This window comes from Varroa jacobsoni, unplaced genomic scaffold (genome assembly GCF_002532875.2).
Source record: "Varroa jacobsoni isolate VJ856 unplaced genomic scaffold, vjacob_1.0 scaffold_379, whole genome shotgun sequence".
Classification (NCBI taxonomy): domain Eukaryota; kingdom Metazoa; phylum Arthropoda; class Arachnida; order Mesostigmata; family Varroidae; genus Varroa; species Varroa jacobsoni.
Window position 1 is genome coordinate 272,015 of NW_019213281.1, and position 18,970 is coordinate 290,984.

An 18,970-nucleotide genomic window follows, 5' to 3' on the forward strand; every position below is an offset into this window, starting at 1 on the left:
GCTAGTAGCTGTCAGAACGGCGGCGCCAAATTCGAATTCGCAATTTGCGAAACGCAACTATCCTAATTACGTCCGAAGAAGCATTCGCCGATTACTGCTAGAACCGCAGTAATTGTTTTAACTAGTCCAGTCGAAGTAGGATTCTGCGGGCCGATCTGCACGCAAGTTGTTCTTGAATAGTGCGCCAAATGGCTTCACGCCAGATTGGCGGGCTAGCCAAACAACAAAGCGTGTTTGCCGGTACGGGCGCCTGTGCTTGCCGGTGCCTAGTGGTGACTGCTGGGAGCTTCTTTCTCCACGGTGCTCCAATCGCTGTGTGCTCGTGGGAGTCAGACAGAAAGTCTCGCATATCTCGTGTAGTCTCGCCGCGGTGTTCGAGTGCTATATTTACGAGTGAAACTGCTAATCGTCATTGAGTCGCTAAACTCGCCTGTAGGGTTTTAGCTAGTTTGCACAACAGTAGCAGTTGCGCGAGAGTCAACGATTGCTGCTACCGCTTGTCGACGCCTTTCGAAAGTGCTGTTGTGTACGGAGCTAGAGCTTAAGGCAGGCAAAGCCGAAGACTTATTGTTACTACTGCTGTAGCCGCTGAAAGCGTGTAAGCGCGACGACAGTTTACATTAAGACCGAGATCGACGACGACGACAGGCTCGCGCCTCGATTCGTATAAACTACTAGCTGTAAGTAAATCAAGTGGTAAACCCACCCTTCCCCCCCAATTAGCAAAGTGAAAATGTCCGCGTCCAGCCCGAAGAAGGCAAAGGTTGAGGGTGGCGATGATCGCGACTATGATGCGGAGACGCAGAAGGCGCTCGAGGATATCGACGCCTGCCAGAACGAGATTGACGCCTTGAACGAGAAAGCGTCTGAGGAGATACTCAAGGTCGAACAGAAGTATAATCAAGAGCGTAAGCCGTACTTCGACAAGCGCAACGAGCTCATCGCCAAGATCCCGAACTTCTGGGAAACTACGGTAAGTGTTGTGTGCGATACGAAACAAATGAATGACGGTTGTGGCACCCTCATAGTCGCTATTGCTGCCACAGTCAATAGCCTGCTTTATGCGTTTGATTAGGCAAGCAGCAGGTAACAAGCCAGTCTTAGGTACGGTAGCCATAACATAGTAAACGCATGGCCAGGTTGGCTCAGCTCAGCGGTAATATCGTTGCGTTGCCGGCTTTGCTTGCTCCCCTGTAATACTCATAGACAGCGCTGTATATCTGGACTTTACTGCATAGGTTAGCTAGGACACGGCAACAAGCGGTCCGCACCGCTTAGCCCATTGGCGCTATGGCTATCGTCGTGGTAGTGCGGCGCGACACTCTGCTGTCGCTGTTTCTGCTGCTATCGGCCGGTACCCAGTGAGCGAGCGGCCTGCTGCCGTAGTCGTCTGTTGTAGTAGGCCTAGCAAATTGAACGAGTTGTGCATGCTTGCGCCATGGCTCGACGTGGTGTTTGCCGCTCTCTGTGTGTGCTGGCTTGCACTGTTCGGTTTGCTGTATATATATATATTCTCATGTGGCTGGTCCGGTTCGTCTCATACAGCAGGGTCGCTATTGTCGATTATTGCCAATGCTCTAGCCTCTTTGCTGCTTATAGAGACCCCTAACAGTGATATTAGCTGAACCGACAGCGCTGAGCGGCATCGTGTAGCCTGCCACTAGATAGAAGCTTTGAAGTAATACGGTCCGGTCCAGCAGGCCGCCGCGCTTGCCATAGAAAAGAAGCAGGCAACGAGCGGCCGGTGGTCGGTGTTACCGCTAGGCTTTGCTATGAGTTCTTGGGGGTTGTCTTTACACAGGTAACGCTGATGTGGCGACCTATGACAATCGCTGCTGTGTGGTCCTCTTTGATGATATATTATGATCAAGCTATCGGGTGAAAAAGTGGAAGGCAGATATCGAACACAAATGAAAAGTAATTTTTGTAGCAGTATTGGTGTGGTTCGAAAAGTAAATGCTTCCGAGTATTGCCTGGCGCAGAAAAAATTTCAGATTATATGAACTTGTTGGCAACAGTGGTTACTATTATTGTCTGGGGTAGCCGAACTTATGCGCATATACATTGTTGATAGACATACGGATGCATTGAAAAAAAGTACAGTTTACTATTCTTACATGTAAAGTGCATGCAAGACCGATGCGGATATAATTTTTGGCAGTGCGTCTTGGGAAAAAGAGGCGTCGCCTGAGATATCGGCAACATAATCATTCAATGGCGCAAACAACATAAAAGCATATTAACGAAAAATGTGCTTCCTAGTGGTTAGAATAATTGTCTTTTCATATAAAATCTGATAGTTTTCATTTTCTCCAAATCTTGACGTTTGTGAAAAACAATGATACCATCTTAACCAACAGATTGTAATACTCAGTGGGACTCCACCGGGTTTTCACCTTGCTTACTATGATTTCACTGTCTACGAGCATCCAAAAGAATCGAATAATGTCGGTACATTTCTAAACTAAAGGTACTATAATTATTTATCCTTGCTTAAACAATAACATTTATATTATCGGTTGCGTAAGAATAAGTTACGTTTGTTTTTAATACCATGCGCATATACTCTAAAGGTGGTTATCACTTACTGGTAAATTGGGGCTGTTTTTACTTTGTTCTATTACTATTATTCATATAACTATTGTCGCTGTTTTTGGTTTTTTGTCAAGATGAGAATCATACCTGCCTCTCCCCGTGACCGTTTTGGTCAACGTGAACCCTTGCAGAAAGGTTCTCACTTAAACTAGACTGGGAACCTTTCCCCTCAAGCTACCATTTGTGAATGGGCAAACTGAAGACGAGTGCCAATACGACAACCGGCACCTCTCAGGTGGGCGCTCCGGAACAGGCTGCACTATTCGCCGCGTTCAACGTCCCTCTTTCCCTCGAGTTGTTCTTTTTATGACGTTGTGCTGTCGGTGCCGTGTGGCTGTTCGGTACAGGTGCCGAATTGCTGGCCACTTACTGACTGTCGGAGCCGTCCTCATCTGTCTGAGTCGTTTGAATCGGACACCGGGAACAGCGACGACAAAAACAGAATAAATCAAAGTAGAATCTAACCAAAAGCAGCAATGCTTGTGGAGACTGAGAAGTGCCTTGTTTATAGAGAGGGATGCGTAGAATACAATCAAACTGTGCCCACGAAAGCGATTTCAGCGAAGACGAAGACAGAAACCACCCTTTAACATTTCGGTCGTCGTCTGCTAAATTCTCGTTATAGCCGCACTCTGTCCGTTTTTGTCTCGTTTTTTTTACATTTTTTTTTCTAGGATGTATCGCAGCCATTAGATCCAGCGAGACTAATTTTAGATTTGGTTTCAAAAGTTGTTGACGGTAACGCAATCTAACTATCTGGAATTAATTACTGGCTGGCTACTGTTTTAAAGCCTCAAGCCGCTTGAACCATTCAGGCAACTGCAGTTGTTTCTTGAATAGTGAAGTACCAAGAAAAACGAACACTTCACGCCTCTATGCTATTGGTACAAGTTTGAAAGTTAAAATTGAGAATTCGAAGAAGAGGTAGCGCCGGGGATAGGCCTAGTGTTTATTTTGTTTGTGTACACTGCCAATCGACGTGTAATGAATTTAATGAGAATGAAGCTGCCAATAATTAGATATGCAAGTTGCTTATACAATTTCATGGATCCGTTCATCTTATTGTTTTCGTCTAATTGACACACCTCTCTTCGCTCGGTTTCCGCCGTGTACAACCTTACTTGGCTTTTAATAACAAACTGTAAGATCTTTTAAAACTATAAGCTCACTATGGTTAGCATAAAACATAAAACATTTACAACCAGGTATCTTGCTGCAAGTAAAACACTTTAGTGTATCTGGGGTGCTCGTATTTGTCATTGTGTATTACAAACTTAAGTCTAAAGCGCTCTTTAAGCTCCTAGTTATTATATGTCTTCACGTTACAACTTCAAGACGTCTATCAGTTTTCGTAGTATCCAGTAGTATTTTCGATTGTGAAGGACGTGAGTTGACTTCAACCTGGTTCATGTATGTCTCGATGTGGGAAGGTCACAAAGTTTAATGTATTATTTCTCATAATTCAATTCAGGGAAGAACTTATAGTATCAAAATACACTTTGCCATTTTTTAATCTACGAGAGCATACAAGATAGTTAATTAAAATTTTATGGTGCTCCCTGCTTTTTAGTTCGTGAATCACCCGCAGATTTCAGCAATCCTTGATGAAGAAGAAGAGGAATGCCTGAAACATCTCCGCAAGCTTGAGGTTGAGGAGTTCGAAGATATTAAATCAGGATACAGGATCAAGTTCCACTTTGAGGAAAATCCGTACTTTGAGAATGATGTCCTCGTCAAGGAATTCCACCTTGCAACATCAGGTGAGCTCCATTTGTTTTTCATGGCTTATTATGATGTCTGATTCAACCGGTAAAAACGCCTTTCATTCATTTCAGCAAAAGCACATATTGAATCTCAAGCATATGTTTTTGATTTTCCACGATAATATCGACCTAGTTAAAAATCCTGTCGTTTTTGTCATTACTTTTTGTTCGCAATATAGGCGATCCGTCATCGAACTCAACCCTTATTAAGTGGAAGCCGAATATGGACCTAACAGCTAAACACAAGGAGGCATCTAAGAACAATGGCGCTAGCGGCCAACGCAAGAGGCGTTACGATCAGCCCCGAACCTTTTTCACCTGGTTCACGGACCACGCGGACGCCTCAGCCGATGATATTGCCGAGGTAATTAAGGACGATATGTGGCCTAACCCGCTGCAGTACTTCCTCGTGCCCGACATCGAGGTGGAGAATGGCCTCGAAGAGGAATCGGACGGCGAAGAGGACGAGAGTGAGGCCGATGATGAAGCCGTCGTCGTTGTCGAGGAGGAGGAAGCCAGCGAGGGTGAAGGTGAAGGCGACGATTGAGTCTCCTTTCTCAAACGAGACCAACGCTACCACTCAAGTGTCAGTTGGACGGACCGTTAATGGACGATTGACTCAACGGGAATCGAGGAATGGCAAACAGCACTTACGTAATATCATCGCCAAGAAAAAACTAACCAGCAACGTTGAGAAGAATTAGTGCGGGACATCGTTGTAAAAGACTGGCATCAGCGAACACGGCGGCCAGATGGACACGAGTTGTGCATGGCGTATTGCAACGAAAAGAAGCGCCCGTGGTTTTCATATTGCAGATCGGGTCGTTGTTGTTGTTGTCGTCGTCGTCGTCCTTCTGGTAACAGACGGAGCGGGGCTAGAGGGAGTAAATGTCTTCAATTAATTGGTGAACCATGATACCGGCCGTTCCTCGATACCTCGAAGTGGTTTGATTAAGCCAAGAGCGGCATCCAACAAGACATTTGGTTGGTTGTCGCTGACGAATTTCAACGGATTCTGGGGGGTAACGCTTAGAAAAGGAGGTATTTCGGATTATATATATATACATAGATAGGCAGTGCGAGACGGGTGGAACGTGCTTCGTCGCGCACGTCGATTTCGGTGGAATATATAGTGGTTGGTGTGCGAATGTGCGGCTAAAACGCACATGACAAACTGTCACTCGTGACAATTTACATTGATATATTGATGAGAAGGGAGGTTGGTAGCAACAAGGAGAAAGAACACTAACGGAAAAAGCGAACTAGCCGGATAAAAATATCTATTAGATGATAATCGCTTGAAAATTAGTGCGCGTATGCGCTGACCCGGGAATGAAGCAAACAAACAAAATGATTGATACGACAGAAAAATGTTCTCAGCACATTTATAACTGGCTATAGATACGTATACACAGACTCACTGATAATACATGGCACATGTCAATGAGAGCCGATTGTGTCGGATGGGGACTGGTGAAGCTGCGGCAGAAGACCAACCTAGTGCTCACGCAAAAGGACAGGCGAGCAGAAAATTTCAATATAATCAACAGAAGAAAGTGAAGTAGACAAACGGTGCACTTAAGAAGGAACCGCCTGTAGGGTGGTAATACACGATGCAAGGGTCTAATGTTTGCGGCAATGAGTCTTTACTTTGCCATAATGTTTAAATGCGAAGGACTTATATCATATTGGTTTGTGTCAACGGCATTATTAGTACACAGAAGAGGAATCAGGGAAGAGAAAATCTTGTAACCAGAACTAGTGAAATTGTACGGTGCATGCGATATTTGATATATGACATGATATATCTCCGGATGTAACCAGTCCCTGACGAACTGACACGAACGTCACCCACTGCCTGTGTCCAATAACAGCCGAAAGGAGGATGGACGCGTTGGCAGCGCTGCAGTGTTTTATCCCTGGAAGGCTGGCTGCCAGTTGTGAAAGAACTATCCTTCGTAGAGCCACGTTCATTCAGGTGAAAGAAGGTATTTGTGGTGAAGATACGAATGATACTGACAACAATATATAACAACATTAAAATGATTGCGGGAATAGCACCAACAAAACAAATAAGCAAAGAAAGAAAAATAAAAACTTGAACAGTTGCGACCGAGACAAGCGGGACGAGTTTATCCGTTTCCACAAGATAGTGGACAACTTCTACATTGACTCGAATGGGCAGTTGCTTGGATTTCTTTTCGACAGCCATCATTATTATTGCATTTTGTTCATTACAAAAATAGTGATGTTTATGGACTGATTTGTATACGTACTATTATTATTATTATTGTTATTAGTATAAACCATTGTATTTTAGAAGTGATACGAATATACGTGATTTTCGGATACCCGTTTTTTTGGAAAAATATATATATACAGTCAGGTACACGCTTCGTTTCCATGCGCGGCGCAATGGGATTCCAAAGCGTATCGCTGTCGATGGCTTGGAATTGTTTTCATTTTTTCACATAAACCTTTTTATTGAAGGGTATTATCATAACTATCCACGCATATTGTATACTTATTGCCTTGCATTAATCACAGACAGGTTACATATTTAGTAATTATGCGGGCAAGATGACTATCAGCAGGAATTGTTATTATTACTTTTTATTTTATTATTTAGCCATTGTTTTGCTAAATTTAGTTAAGTCGACTTTGTTTTTCAAATGACTTTCTCCCTCTATATATATATTTATGCGATAATAATGATGATGAGATACAAATCATATTAGTAATGATAATTGTGATGAAGCTAACGGAGCAGCATTTGTGAAAGGCGACATTTTACGACGCCAGCGGAACATCCAATCGACTCAACCGTTCCAAGATACATTTTTCCTTTTCTTTCTCCTTTTTCGTCTCCTCGAGTTTGTTTTGAGGTGTTCGAATGTTAACGCCGCACAAAGCGCAAGCTGCTGCCCAGCCGAGGTCATGAACTTGTGAATAAGCAAAAAACACACACGACGAGATCGATTTGTATAACTTGATCTGCAGGCCAAGTAATGGGTGACACTGCGATGTATAATATTACGATTACAGGTAATGACAAATAAAAGTAATGAGAATAAACTGACTATGTGTACCACGACAAAATTGTTTGTTTCTTTTCTAGATTAACAATTACGAGCGGATAGTTCGTTTTAGATATGTTTGCACATAACAAGTCACCGGCCTTATTACGTTGCTGGATGAAATTCATTATGAATCATTTGTTGATGTAAAGCAATGAACAAGCACCTCGGGACAGTGTGCCGATTTTCTATATGAAATTAAACTATCATAATATTGACTAAGTGTTGTTCCTTCCTAAGCGATCTAGCCCATTCATAATACAACAAACCTTTAGAACTTCCGAAATTTAAGAGCATACTATTTTTATTCTTGTACAATGCTAAATAAAAACCTTTGTAGTTCTATAGTAGGTAATAGTGCTGAACTTTTTTTTACATAATTTAAAAAAATCTATTAGTATTGTCAAATATCATTTGGTTTATTGACATAGAGTACAGTGTCGGTTTGCACTGTACGTTATTGTGAACGGAAGCTGTTCATCTTCTGGCCCTACGTGACTTTTCAGTATCAAGGCAGTGCTCTGGCTAAATGTAAAGCTTCGAACAATTTCAACGTACTTCCACCTGTCATATGCACGCTGTTAACACTCAGTTCGTTAAATCGCTGTCACTATAATTAATTAAGCATGCTCTGGGTTTTAATTGTCTATTGGCTTTTGACACAAAGCATTTAGGCGAGCACATGGCACTTTGCATTTATGAAGTTAACAAATCTTTTGAACAACTCTTTTGATGTCACTGTGGCGGGATTGTACTTTTTTACAGTAGACTCAGAAGTATTTGGTTCACAGAAATAACTGATCTATCTACAAATGATTGTAAGTCAAAAACACTACTTTTCCGTATCATACATACATCGTATCTCAAAAAATGACGTTTACAAATATTTTTACATGTTTGTTTAGTATCTTGGCTGAAAAGCTTTTTGGTATCCCCAATGCGATTCTAATGTTTAGATGTCTAGATGTGAAAGAAGTAAAGGGTATTTCCTACGCATTTTTAATAGCAATGAATTACGAGTTCATTTTAAGCAATAAATTACACAGATACGAGTCTAAGTGTAGCGCCTTGGTTCGAATTAATAGTGACAAAGATTTGTTAGTACGAATTCCTTCCACTAATGGGTTATTTATGATGTGTGGACTTATTGCTTTTAGTTTCAATAGCGGATTGAAGCAAGTTACTCTCCAAACTTCTTGTGTATCTGTCGAACAAAACAGTATTTAGAGAACCATAGTTAATGATATTTAATTATTATAAATGAGAGACAAGGTGTGAAAGTGATAGAACAGTAATTTCGGAAATGTAATTTTTTTATTCGCTAACAATCAGATCGAAATAAAACTAGATTGAATTGTATTGTTAATTATTATTTTAAATATTCGATTTGTAAATATGGCGACTTAAAAGATCGCTATTTACGAAACTGATGGAGAGCGAAGCTTCCATGGCAGCCGGTGAGCCGCGCACGCCACTCGATTGTGAGTAATATCAAGGCAATATGAGCAGCATCAGCTGAGTGGAATAATGTGCAGCTTCGTTGGCATTTTCATGATGCTATAGGTTGAACGAAACAGTAGTATCTCAGACAAATATGTGACTGCGGCAGCGCATTTGTTGGTCGTTTCTTATATGTGATCTCAATCAGGCACGTTATATTTTGAACGCAGGAAGCCAACATGCCCTGGTCCCTTTCACAGCGCGATAAATTATTATGTACTTTAATTGCAACTAGAGAAAATTCAGGGCATACTGTTTTGTATTTACAAGGCAGCGAGAAAAGCTTAACGCTAGAGAGTGCAATGTGCGCATACGCTTTGGCTTTTGAAAACGTATTAGATGTGGTAAGAGTGGTCTTAGTTCGAGGGAGAGGGGATTCAGCCGAAGCGCGGAAATTTACACTGCACAATAATGCACTGCAGAAAGTGCCAATTGTTGAAGAAGCGCCCGAAGAGGTACGAGATGTTGAACTTCCGGCAGTTTACATTCAGGTAAGAACTTTAAGATCTTTGTGGAAGAAATCATTACCATATTACGAACTTTATATACCATATATTGACACAGGCTAGACCAATGAAACGTCAATCTTTGTTTTTCAACAAGATATCACAGATTTAGTAGTGGTCAAAAGTACGGGTTGGAAAGGCGTAATGCGGCAACGCTTTGAGAAGAGTTTACGGTCTATCTTCTTAAAATAATAATTATTAGACACTATAGAAGGCTATATCAGCTAAGCTTTTCTTAGTGTATAACGTTTTTATTTTAAATTATATAAGTTATTTGAATATGAATGACTTACCCTAATAAACGGCCTTTTTCGACGGTGCTGAGTATATGTTATTCATCTCGTTAATAGCAGATTCAGTTACATCTTTATAAATTTTTTCTTGCTGTGGTGAATTTCCAGGGAGAACGGAGAGTGATTGCAGGGCTATGCTCCTGCTTACGATACATACTTCTGCAGAACAGTAGGGTCGATATTCTTGGCTTTCGAGCTGCGTGTCTTGCCGCATGTGCCCAGGTAACTACTGGTGTTTTTCATTGATTGTTTAAAGGAGACAGAGTGTTGACTTGATATCTGAGCTTGAGTGTAAAATACATTTTTCAGCTTCTGTAGGTTACCCTAATTATTTGATAAGGCCTTTTCCCATTCTAATTGTTTGTTTTATCCCTCGGCAGGTATCACTATGGACATCATTTTGCGAACGAGACATGCCTTCGGCATTGTTGAATTTTCCTGTGTATTCCCAAAAGATGGATGCACAAATTGCCAGTTGGTTTCCGCAAGAGCTGCTGTTACTTGAGAATCATTTGCGTATTCCGGTCCGCACCCATAATCACAAGCATCTTAAGCAAATGCTACAAGTTGAGGAACTTAATCACGACTTTGTTGAAGGTAGCCGTTATAAAGCTTTTAGCTTAAAAAGTTAAATATTCTTGTCAAAGTAAAAAAAAAATAGTGAGAAAGGGATGGTCAGAGTATGCATAGAATAAAAGTGTATATTTCTATGGTGTATTTTCTATCTATACAGTCTTTTTTACCATGTTTTTCAAAGGCATGTGAAAATATTCCAATTGTTGTTGAGCTTTTGGTATATTTTTACTCTTGTGTAACGGATATTTCTGCAAAACACAATGCGAGGAATCACCTCACGATATTATTTATCACGATATTGATTTGTATGAAATAATATAACTTTCATTTTATTGGCAGGCATTACGCTTACGCTATCGGACTTGCTTCTCTTTTTCATCGTGCATCTCATGTTCAAAGAAATGATGCAACGCTTCGTGTTTGACCAAACAATACCTCTTGTATTTAAGTGGTATCATAGAATGCTGAACCTAAATATGACCAAGCCGAATCTGGCCGTTTTTTTGGCACTGCGGATATGTTTAAAAGAACAGTCAAAAGACACTATCCACTCAGAGTTAGTCGTAAATCCCCACACTGTTCTCACTCATAACGGAATAGAAAAGATCCGCGTGGCGCAGCTCCCTCTTCCCGCGATGTGTCTTTATTCACAGAGCAAAATGAATATGTCCCTAAGAACGCGCGTCAAGCACAAAGACGCCTCAAAACTTCTCCGAGTACTTCAGCACTGTCCATCACTAATCAAAGAGAACGTGGATTTCCATCAGCTACTCCCCTGGGATGAGCTTCCCGAAGAAGTAAGGCCAGAATCTGGAGGCCTACCTGAAAAACGAATTCAACGAAAGAGGGAGCAAATTAGCAATGTTGTTAACGCCGTGATATCACTCATCGATAATGGAAGCTGTAGGTGAAAAATACCTGACAATTATAGTACATATCTACTACGCTTGATGATTCCTCAGAAGGCCATCACTCGAATATATTGATATACTTCTATTCTATCTATTTAGATAATTTTTAATGCGTCCAACAAAGTAATAATCTATTTCTCCTTCTTTGTAGTGATCAAATCGAACGAAATAATACTAATAGAGACGATGAACGTGTGAACCAATCTCTCTTTCGCTCTATATACATACCGGTTTTTCAGCGCTGACAATCGTAGATTTTTGCTCAGGCGGCGGCCATGTGGCTATTGCAGTAGCCTATCTGTTACCAAATTGCCAAATAGTCCTGGTCGAAAACAAGTATGAATCGCTACATCGGGCTCGAGCACGCGCTAAAACATTGGGCTTGAATAATGTACGATTTTGTCAATGCAATCTTGACCGATTTTGCGGTCACTTCGACGTTGGCGTGTCCCTGCACGCCTGTGGGGAAGCCACGGATCTCGCGATGGATAAATGCCTTCAGTCTGGAGCGTCATTTGTGTCGGTTCCCTGTTGTTATGGGGGCATTAGTCGAGCCTTTCCATTGCATGAAACACTGACTAATGCTTTAAAAACAATTCAGCCAAAGGTGAGTACAGACATCACGTCTTGTAAGGGTCTGTCAATTTTTTTTATATTTATAATAATGGTTATAGAATTTTGTATTAGCGTTTTACGTATCTGTTCTCTCTGATATCTCTTGACGAGTATCTCTTTGATAACCCAGTCTAGGACTACAGTAACGTATTTTGTTTTTATCAACTTAATTCACCGTGGAACAAATACCACAATTTGGGTCGTGTAACTCCATACATTGTGTGTATTTGATAATTCTATCATTAGCAGGATATTGGCGATGCAGCAGTTGTCCAAGAATTTCCGAACCAGGGTCCTGATGACACCTCGATGTACAAGCTCTTGTGTCATTTTGCTGATCGGAATGAATGCGAGGAGGGTGCTCTTTGTATGAGCATAATCGATTCAGACCGGACCCGATACATCACATCTCATGGCTACGAGACGCAGCTCACGAATATTTTACCATTAAGTTGTACGCCTAAGAATAATATGATCGTTGCACGAAAACGTTTAGCTAAACAAGAACCACTTACTTTGAGTTGATTTCACCCTTTGTCCGTGGAGGCTAAAGAAGCAAAAGTGTTTATGTGGCCCAATTAAATGGCATCTTCTACGTCCGTGGCAGTATTAGTGATACTATAGGCGAAGTTGGTGGCCTTGGATACGGAAGAATTGAGGTTTTGATCCAGTGGTACATATTCTATAATGAATGAACGGTATTTCTCATACTGTCCTGGCCCGATTAAGTATCTAGTATTAAATTAGCTTAATTTCTTGCAATGAGTAATCGGCGAGTATGATAAGTCACATTCGTGGCCAACATTCTAGTGGAAAAAGACGATTTAGCTTTGATTTTGAATAAATCCTAAAGAGCAAAAGTGACTGGCATTAGTGCATCGAGGCACGGTCTGTGTTTTCAGCTAGTTTACGAGTTGCTGTCAAGCTGTTTTCCCTTAAAAGTGCTTTTAGGCGCTTGTCACTGATTTCGTATGGCGGACCAGAACGGGCGCACCCTCGAGGTCCAAGATGGCATTTTTGGACCGTCTTCGAGTTGTTTTCTCACTTACATAGTCTTCGTTGGATAGGGCGCAAAATATACCTGGCACACTAGTGGATTTTTTATTTAAACAAAAGGCGAAATCGTATAAGCGCCGGAAGTGCATTTTTTTATTTGCAACATCTTGTTTTGAAGTCTGATCTCGACATAGAATTCCAAATACCGCAAAAAAATCAATACACATATAAAGTATAGAAAATTTATCAGAGTGGAAAGTATCTTTTTATCCACGAAAAACAGTAATTACATATATATATATATGGTAAAGGAGTAACTGAAACAAGGAGCGTTTAAGAAATAGCTCGTCATGACTTCTGCAATAACATATCGACTTGGTTCATTGTGTATAGACTCTGTATAGGATAAGCTTTATAAATCATATAACGTGCTTCATACTTAATTCCATTAAGTTAGTCTGATTATTGAACTAATTATACTAATATATATGGTCTGATTATTGAACTGATTATAATCTAAATTATCGAACAACATTCACTACTTTCTCTAGCGCGTCGAGAAAATCAACGGAGTGGACGTCTATTTTAAACTATCATTAGAGAACAAATATCTTTGGTTTGGAACCAAATATACGAAAAACTAAACAGAAAACGAAAAATAAATAAAATAGACTGCCCTGTAAATTTCAGGTTTATTTTTTCTAGATAACTAGGAGGTGACGATATATTGTTGATAAATATATGTGACACTGATGAAGCCTAAAGCACACTTTCGCTGTTCTTCGTTTCGGGATCCTTCTATGTTTTGCTGTTCTGATGACATCGTTCGGCTGTTTCAAATTGACTGGGTTTCTCCGCAACTTAGATATCAGTGTGTGTTTCAACAGTGTATTTGTTCTGGTCATGCTTCGATTTTAAAGGTGTTATGTCATTCAGCGTGGAAATAAATTCAATGCTACCTATTTACGCTGAGTATTATACTATGCTTTCACGAAATCTGTAATGCTGAGGCGATGTGGCAAAGGATTTGGTGACTTCCAGACTACAATTCAACTCTTTAACCGGCATGCGCATTTCTGATTTTGCGCATATGTAGGTGTCCATGAGATGGTGCGGTGGTAACGCGTTAACCTACTAAACTTAGCGACTTTACATTGGTGCAATATACTTCTTCAACTTTAATATAGGAAAGCTGGGTAAAAGCGTTCACATAAATGGATTTATCAATGCATAATTTTACGCTCATGGCGAGCATACACATCAGATTTTTGTAATTTACGGTAAAAACCGTGTCTATGTCTGCTAGCAGCTCTTTCATTTTACCCTGTGATGACAGAGAATCTTATTCGACGATTTACGAACTTAGCTTCTTAGAGGCAGTTAGCTTCCCAGGAGGAGAATGCTCCAGTCCAATTCTATAACGCAGTAAGCTTTTGCTTCTGGATGCGTGTAAACAGGTCTATGAAGAAAAGTGAAGCATATTATGTTCTACTCCTATCTGATTGCAAAGGCTATAAGGGTACCCACGAAAAACACTCTGAACTCCATTCAAATGAGTTTACGATTGATGAGTTTCAAATTTTATGTGTGGGGTACAGACCACTAACAACAGATTTAGGGCTACATTACTTTTTGGTGAGCATCTATCGCCATTGAATGCACCAAGAAATACGTACTTATAATGGAGATAAATATCTTTTGTAACATTTTGCAAGTTCATTCATATTTTTCAACCTGTTAGCGTGCTTAGTTACGGTTATTTCCGCATATGTAGCATCGCATCAAAGATATTCAAGCTCGAAGCTTTACGGTACCACCTTCGAACAGTGCTAAGTTTAATCATTACGTTAAACAAAGAACATGTTGCAGTTAGCCACGAAATGCTATCGCGTCTTTTGCCTACACTCATACAAAAGGCAATGTGCGTAAACATTACGTAGTCTTTATTCCTATATCTTTATTCCTAATATCCATCGATCCCATCGATCCATCGATCGATGTGTTCAGTGTAAAACATTAGATGTGGCAATACCTTTAGATACCTTGGTAAATGCTCCCATTGGGGTATTCAGAGATTTAGATCTAGAGATGGCCGTCAGCTTATCAAGTGACTAAGCAACATAATGCAAAGGCTCATTATTGGATGGGTATGAACGGTCTATAAGGCTATAAAAAACTTGCATGAATTTGCCCTCAAAGGGGTATCGGTTTTTTGTGATCGATTGCATCGACAGTTCGGTGATTTTTCAGAGAAGGTCACGAATACTCTGAAGCCAAAGTGTTTACTCCCCGGCCAACTATTTACAATATCGCCTGACAATTGTTGACATACACAATGCAAATGACTGAAGAGAAATCCTATGCAATATCGCCGCTACTGGTAAACTTAATTTCGATTACAAAATCTACTTGCGTGTAATGCAAAAAAATTTACTTAGCAAGGTAGAGCTTATGTTCGCGTTGAATACGCTATGCTCTGAAGCGGCGAAACCGTCGAGTTGCCGTGCTTTTTCACAAAGGTTGAGGAAGTTTTAATCTTTAAGGCATCACATTTGGAAAAACATAATAAATATTTAATTCATAATCGAGAGTATTCCACTCTGATCATATCTGGCATGACTTTGATAAAAAATATTGATCTTATGTTTAAAATAAATCGATGATTGTCGTGTTTTTTTTTTCGTTTTTGAACCACATGGCTATTGAAATTTGTCGACAGTAGACAAATTTGCCTTGAACGATTGGTGGTGCAACATGAATGGTAGCGCTGTCAGGACGAAGATCTAGTTACCGAAAACGGCGTTTTTGTTAAACTCCGACACGCAAGAAGTTCCGTACCCTTCTGGAAAACAGAAAAAGTTTTAGAACAAGGTATTATAGAACATAAAGACCCTGCTTTATCATTAAGCGTGGATTTACGATGGTTAAATAGGTCTTTGAAGGCCTGTAACGAACCTGCTACTGAAATACCGCATCACAAGTAGACTGTCAACTATGGTAACCTATTTACCATCACATAATCTAAATGGTACAAGCATAGCTAAAGGCAGATAGCCAGCTGCCGTAATTTTATTCTATACTTCTGCAGACATTTTGCGAAGACTAAAGTTGGTTACCATGTCCATTGTCAAACAAATAGGAGAAAATTAAATTATTAAATATAATACATGTTAGCTTTAAAACAAAAATCTCTTCACGTAGTCGGAACTCTTTGTCCGTACGCTTCTTTTATATTTGAGGTTTAGAGTAAAGCTTCATGTCAGGTATCACGGCCCATAACTTGTCGGTCAAATGTGATCCTGCAAGGGTGAGCTCGTAAGATATTGACTATTCTTAGCTATCTATACTTCAGATTTCGCCTTCATCAAATGTGCGGGTATTTTGGCTGTCCCTTCCCGTAAAGTGTTAGTCAGGTATTATGTAGCATACTATGAAGCCACATTCGGCTTTTTCAATCTATTGTATTCACATACGGGTACAGTGATTTCAAGGGATACTATGGTGACCATCCAGGTATTGACGGCCTTGTAGTCCTTACTTCGTGAGTCGATACTATAGCAATGTGTGTACTGGATTAAACTGCGATATCGGAAACCAAATAAAATTAACTGTTTGATACTATGAAGTCCTTTATTGCACTTTTTCAATATGCTTAGGTCAATAAAACTGATAGAATAATTTTCCGTTTTGGGCGTCTGTTAAGAAAAATTGAATAAAAGCCTCTTTTTTTGTCATGATGGCGCCCGATTAGCTCTTTTTCATAATGCCTATAACAAAAGCTTAACATGTCAATTAAATAAGTTAAAATCAAATCGTATTTACTACTTTGTTAGCTTCGTACTTAACTGCCGAGTGAAGGGATGATCGGTATTATTTCGACTCAAGTGAGCTTAATCACAGAACACGGGACACACAAACCACAGCTAAAATGTTATGAAATTATATAGCATAATGGTATGAAAAAATTATCCAAAACAAAACAGTTACCCGCCGCATGAAGGATGTTTACTCTAAAACAGCAAACCGTTCAGATCGTTGACAGCGCTTCGCCACTGCCTGTGAGACATAGTTGTTATAGTGGCCGATGCAATCGTTAACCCTTTTGCCACCATTCTGTCGGTCGTTGAAATCTGAGGTCTGCCGGTTCCCTCTTTCGCTCTGGTTATCTGCCTGTGACAGGATGGCAACACCAAGGAAACACTTCAGCACGTTCTGCCCAGGCTTAGTTGGTCCGCTAACGTGCCGACTGCTCACAGCCTAGTGGCATCAGCAAGAAACACGTTCACGTGTATATTGCCATAATTACTAGAATAACTGTTATTCGGCTAAAGTCGTATCACGGTATGCTATGTTAGCTTATTGTTGTTACTTATTATTAGAATTACCATAAGGCAGACGAAAGTCCGAAAGCGCGACGTAAAATGCAGGCCGGCGCGCGACCTGTCAGGAGCGGAATCTCCTAATTATTTCCATTGTCACACTGATGGCGGCAGCCACAACAAGAACGAACAATAGGGGGAGACAGCAGAAGTAAGAACTGCGACAACTGGCCAGCGGTTATGTCTGTTTACTCATGTTTACAGAAGCTCGAAATATAATTCTTATGTGTACAACATCATTATTATACGTTGATTTGACTTCTTTTTATGAAGATGTAGAAGCTAAGATTTACAACATTCAAATTTTTCATTCACGAGCGTAATACAAGTAAGGATAACGCTCAGATGCTTTAGCTGGGTATTTACGGGTGTGTAACTGTCTATGGCTTCGATGTCACAGTGTTTCGGAAGACCCTTAAACCAGTCTGCTGGCTAGGATTTATAGATCGACATTTAAAAATATTCAAAGATTATAGCTGTAAAATACCTAATAAAGTTTCATTGCAATCCTTCACACAGTGCAAATCATATCATATTGATTTCAAAAATTGTCTGTCTTGTATGTTGGCTCATGGGCAAACTTAAAGCAACTATCCGGAAAATGTCGTTTAACCGTTAATGGGATTTCTATTTTTCGACAAGAGATCTTTCCCTGTGCGTAAGGTTAATTCAATCAGACGAGGGTAATCTTGCGTCTGACTTCCTTAAGCATCTAGGTGCTAAGACATATAAAAGATACGGAGTCTCTAGTGAAGAACTATCGGTGTTTAACTCGAGAGCTTCTGGTTTGCTTGGTTCGACAACAGATTTTAGTTGGCTATATTATAGGAAATTAGACAGCCTTTTAGTCTTGACCAACACAACTTTGACGAAGCAAAGTGAGTGGCACTCTAATCTATGTTTATGATCGAAGGTAGTTCGTCCATGGAGACTGTGACGCTCATTACGGCCCTCGATAGAGACACTGACTTCGAATTGAGAATCGGTCACAGTTCTAGGAATTGTTCTGTTTGACGAATCGTAGTTTCTTTGCTAAAGTAGTTATAGCATAAATTGGATAGAGGAATACTACGTGTCTTCTTCTGTTTTTTACGAAAGTAAAGTGTAAGAATAAGCCAGCATGCAGCCCATGCAAGAGGACCCAAGTCTAAGCCTCACCGCTCCAGTGGAACAGCGATTGCCGAATACTCTCAGCGGGTGCTGATCAACAATGCGGTAATCGACATGTCTATCTCGGTTCAAAGGTGCATAGTAGCATGCTTTCACGTAGTCTACCTAGATCGCATCATTAAGTCAACATCGTTCAAAATTGTGCTAATTTTTGGTGCTTTATATTGAATCCCTATACGGAAGCTTGGCGGTCACTGAAGTATCTATTCGATCCGAAGTTTACCGATTTAAACACATCGCTACTGTTGAGAGAGTGCAAAGATTACTTTCAGACGTGGCATTGGTAGAATTATTGTAACTGCGCAATTCGTACCACAATCCCGTTCCGAATAAGGCCGAACGGCGTTAGATTATAGGCCACTTGAGTTATATCTGTCTGTTAGTACAAACTCATAAATAAAACAAACGATAGCATCATTTTTGTGCTTAGGACAAACGTGTAATATATATGCTGTTTCTAAAACGAGACCAAATGAAGCATTTTCTTTTCTTACATCCTAGATGAAAATAATAAAACGATTGCTTCGCGTATCATCAGGAGATAGTCGTACAGGTTATGATAACGGGAATCCGGTGGTGCCAGAAACGC

The 18,970-nt window shown here is 40.4% G+C and overlaps 2 protein-coding genes and 1 long non-coding RNA gene across 4 annotated transcripts; 2 read left to right on the forward strand and 1 right to left on the reverse strand.

Annotated features, from left to right (window-relative positions):
- Window positions 1-230: 230 nt before the first annotated feature.
- Set (NAP domain-containing protein SET) lies at window positions 231-7,457 on the forward strand. The gene is made up of 3 exons (XM_022832261.2): window positions 231-973; window positions 4,166-4,355; window positions 4,538-7,457. Exons 1-3 carry the CDS (start codon window positions 734-736, stop codon window positions 4,903-4,905), a joined length of 798 nt encoding a protein of 265 aa, XP_022687996.1. The 5' UTR covers window positions 231-733; the 3' UTR covers window positions 4,906-7,457.
- Window positions 7,458-8,904: 1,447 nt separating this feature from the next.
- LOC111259900 (glutathione S-transferase C-terminal domain-containing protein homolog) lies at window positions 8,905-13,516 on the forward strand. 2 transcript variants are annotated; one of them, XM_022832272.2, is made up of 6 exons: window positions 8,905-9,426; window positions 9,843-9,956; window positions 10,115-10,331; window positions 10,650-11,213; window positions 11,461-11,828; window positions 12,083-13,516. In XM_022832272.2, the coding sequence occupies exons 1-6, from the start codon at window positions 9,115-9,117 to the stop codon at window positions 12,359-12,361; spliced, it is 1,854 nt and encodes a 617-aa protein (XP_022688007.1). In that variant the 5' UTR covers window positions 8,905-9,114; the 3' UTR covers window positions 12,362-13,516. The 2 variants fall into 2 exon arrangements, with proteins under 2 accessions (XP_022688007.1, XP_022688008.1); XM_022832273.2 differs by having other exon boundaries at window positions 12,086-13,516.
- Window positions 13,517-14,758: 1,242 nt separating this feature from the next.
- LOC111259901 (uncharacterized) lies at window positions 14,759-17,154 on the reverse strand. Its single transcript, XR_002679905.2, has 2 exons — window positions 16,820-17,154; window positions 14,759-15,674 (listed from the first exon to the last, which is right to left on the reverse strand). It is a non-coding gene; the product is annotated as an uncharacterized LOC111259901 (long non-coding RNA).
- Window positions 17,155-18,970: the final 1,816 nt, after the last annotated feature.

What these genes read in the sequence shown, in the direction of transcription:
- LOC111259900 (XM_022832272.2), top strand. Translation starts at nt 9,115, where the DNA reads ATGCCCTGGTCCCTTTCACAGCGCGATAAATTATTATGTACTTTAATT. An exon ending in TTCCGGCAGTTTACATTCAG is followed by an intron (nt 9,427 to 9,842) that starts GTAAGAACTTTA and finishes GTGAATTTCCAG; the next exon opens with GGAGAACGGAGAGTGATTGC. An exon ending in TAAAAACAATTCAGCCAAAG is followed by an intron (nt 11,829 to 12,082) that starts GTGAGTACAGAC and finishes TTCTATCATTAG; the next exon opens with CAGGATATTGGCGATGCAGC.
- Set (XM_022832261.2), top strand. Translation starts at nt 734, where the DNA reads ATGTCCGCGTCCAGCCCGAAGAAGGCAAAGGTTGAGGGTGGCGATGAT. An exon ending in CGAACTTCTGGGAAACTACG is followed by an intron (nt 974 to 4,165) that starts GTAAGTGTTGTG and finishes CCTGCTTTTTAG; the next exon opens with TTCGTGAATCACCCGCAGAT. An exon ending in ATTCCACCTTGCAACATCAG is followed by an intron (nt 4,356 to 4,537) that starts GTGAGCTCCATT and finishes TTCGCAATATAG; the next exon opens with GCGATCCGTCATCGAACTCA.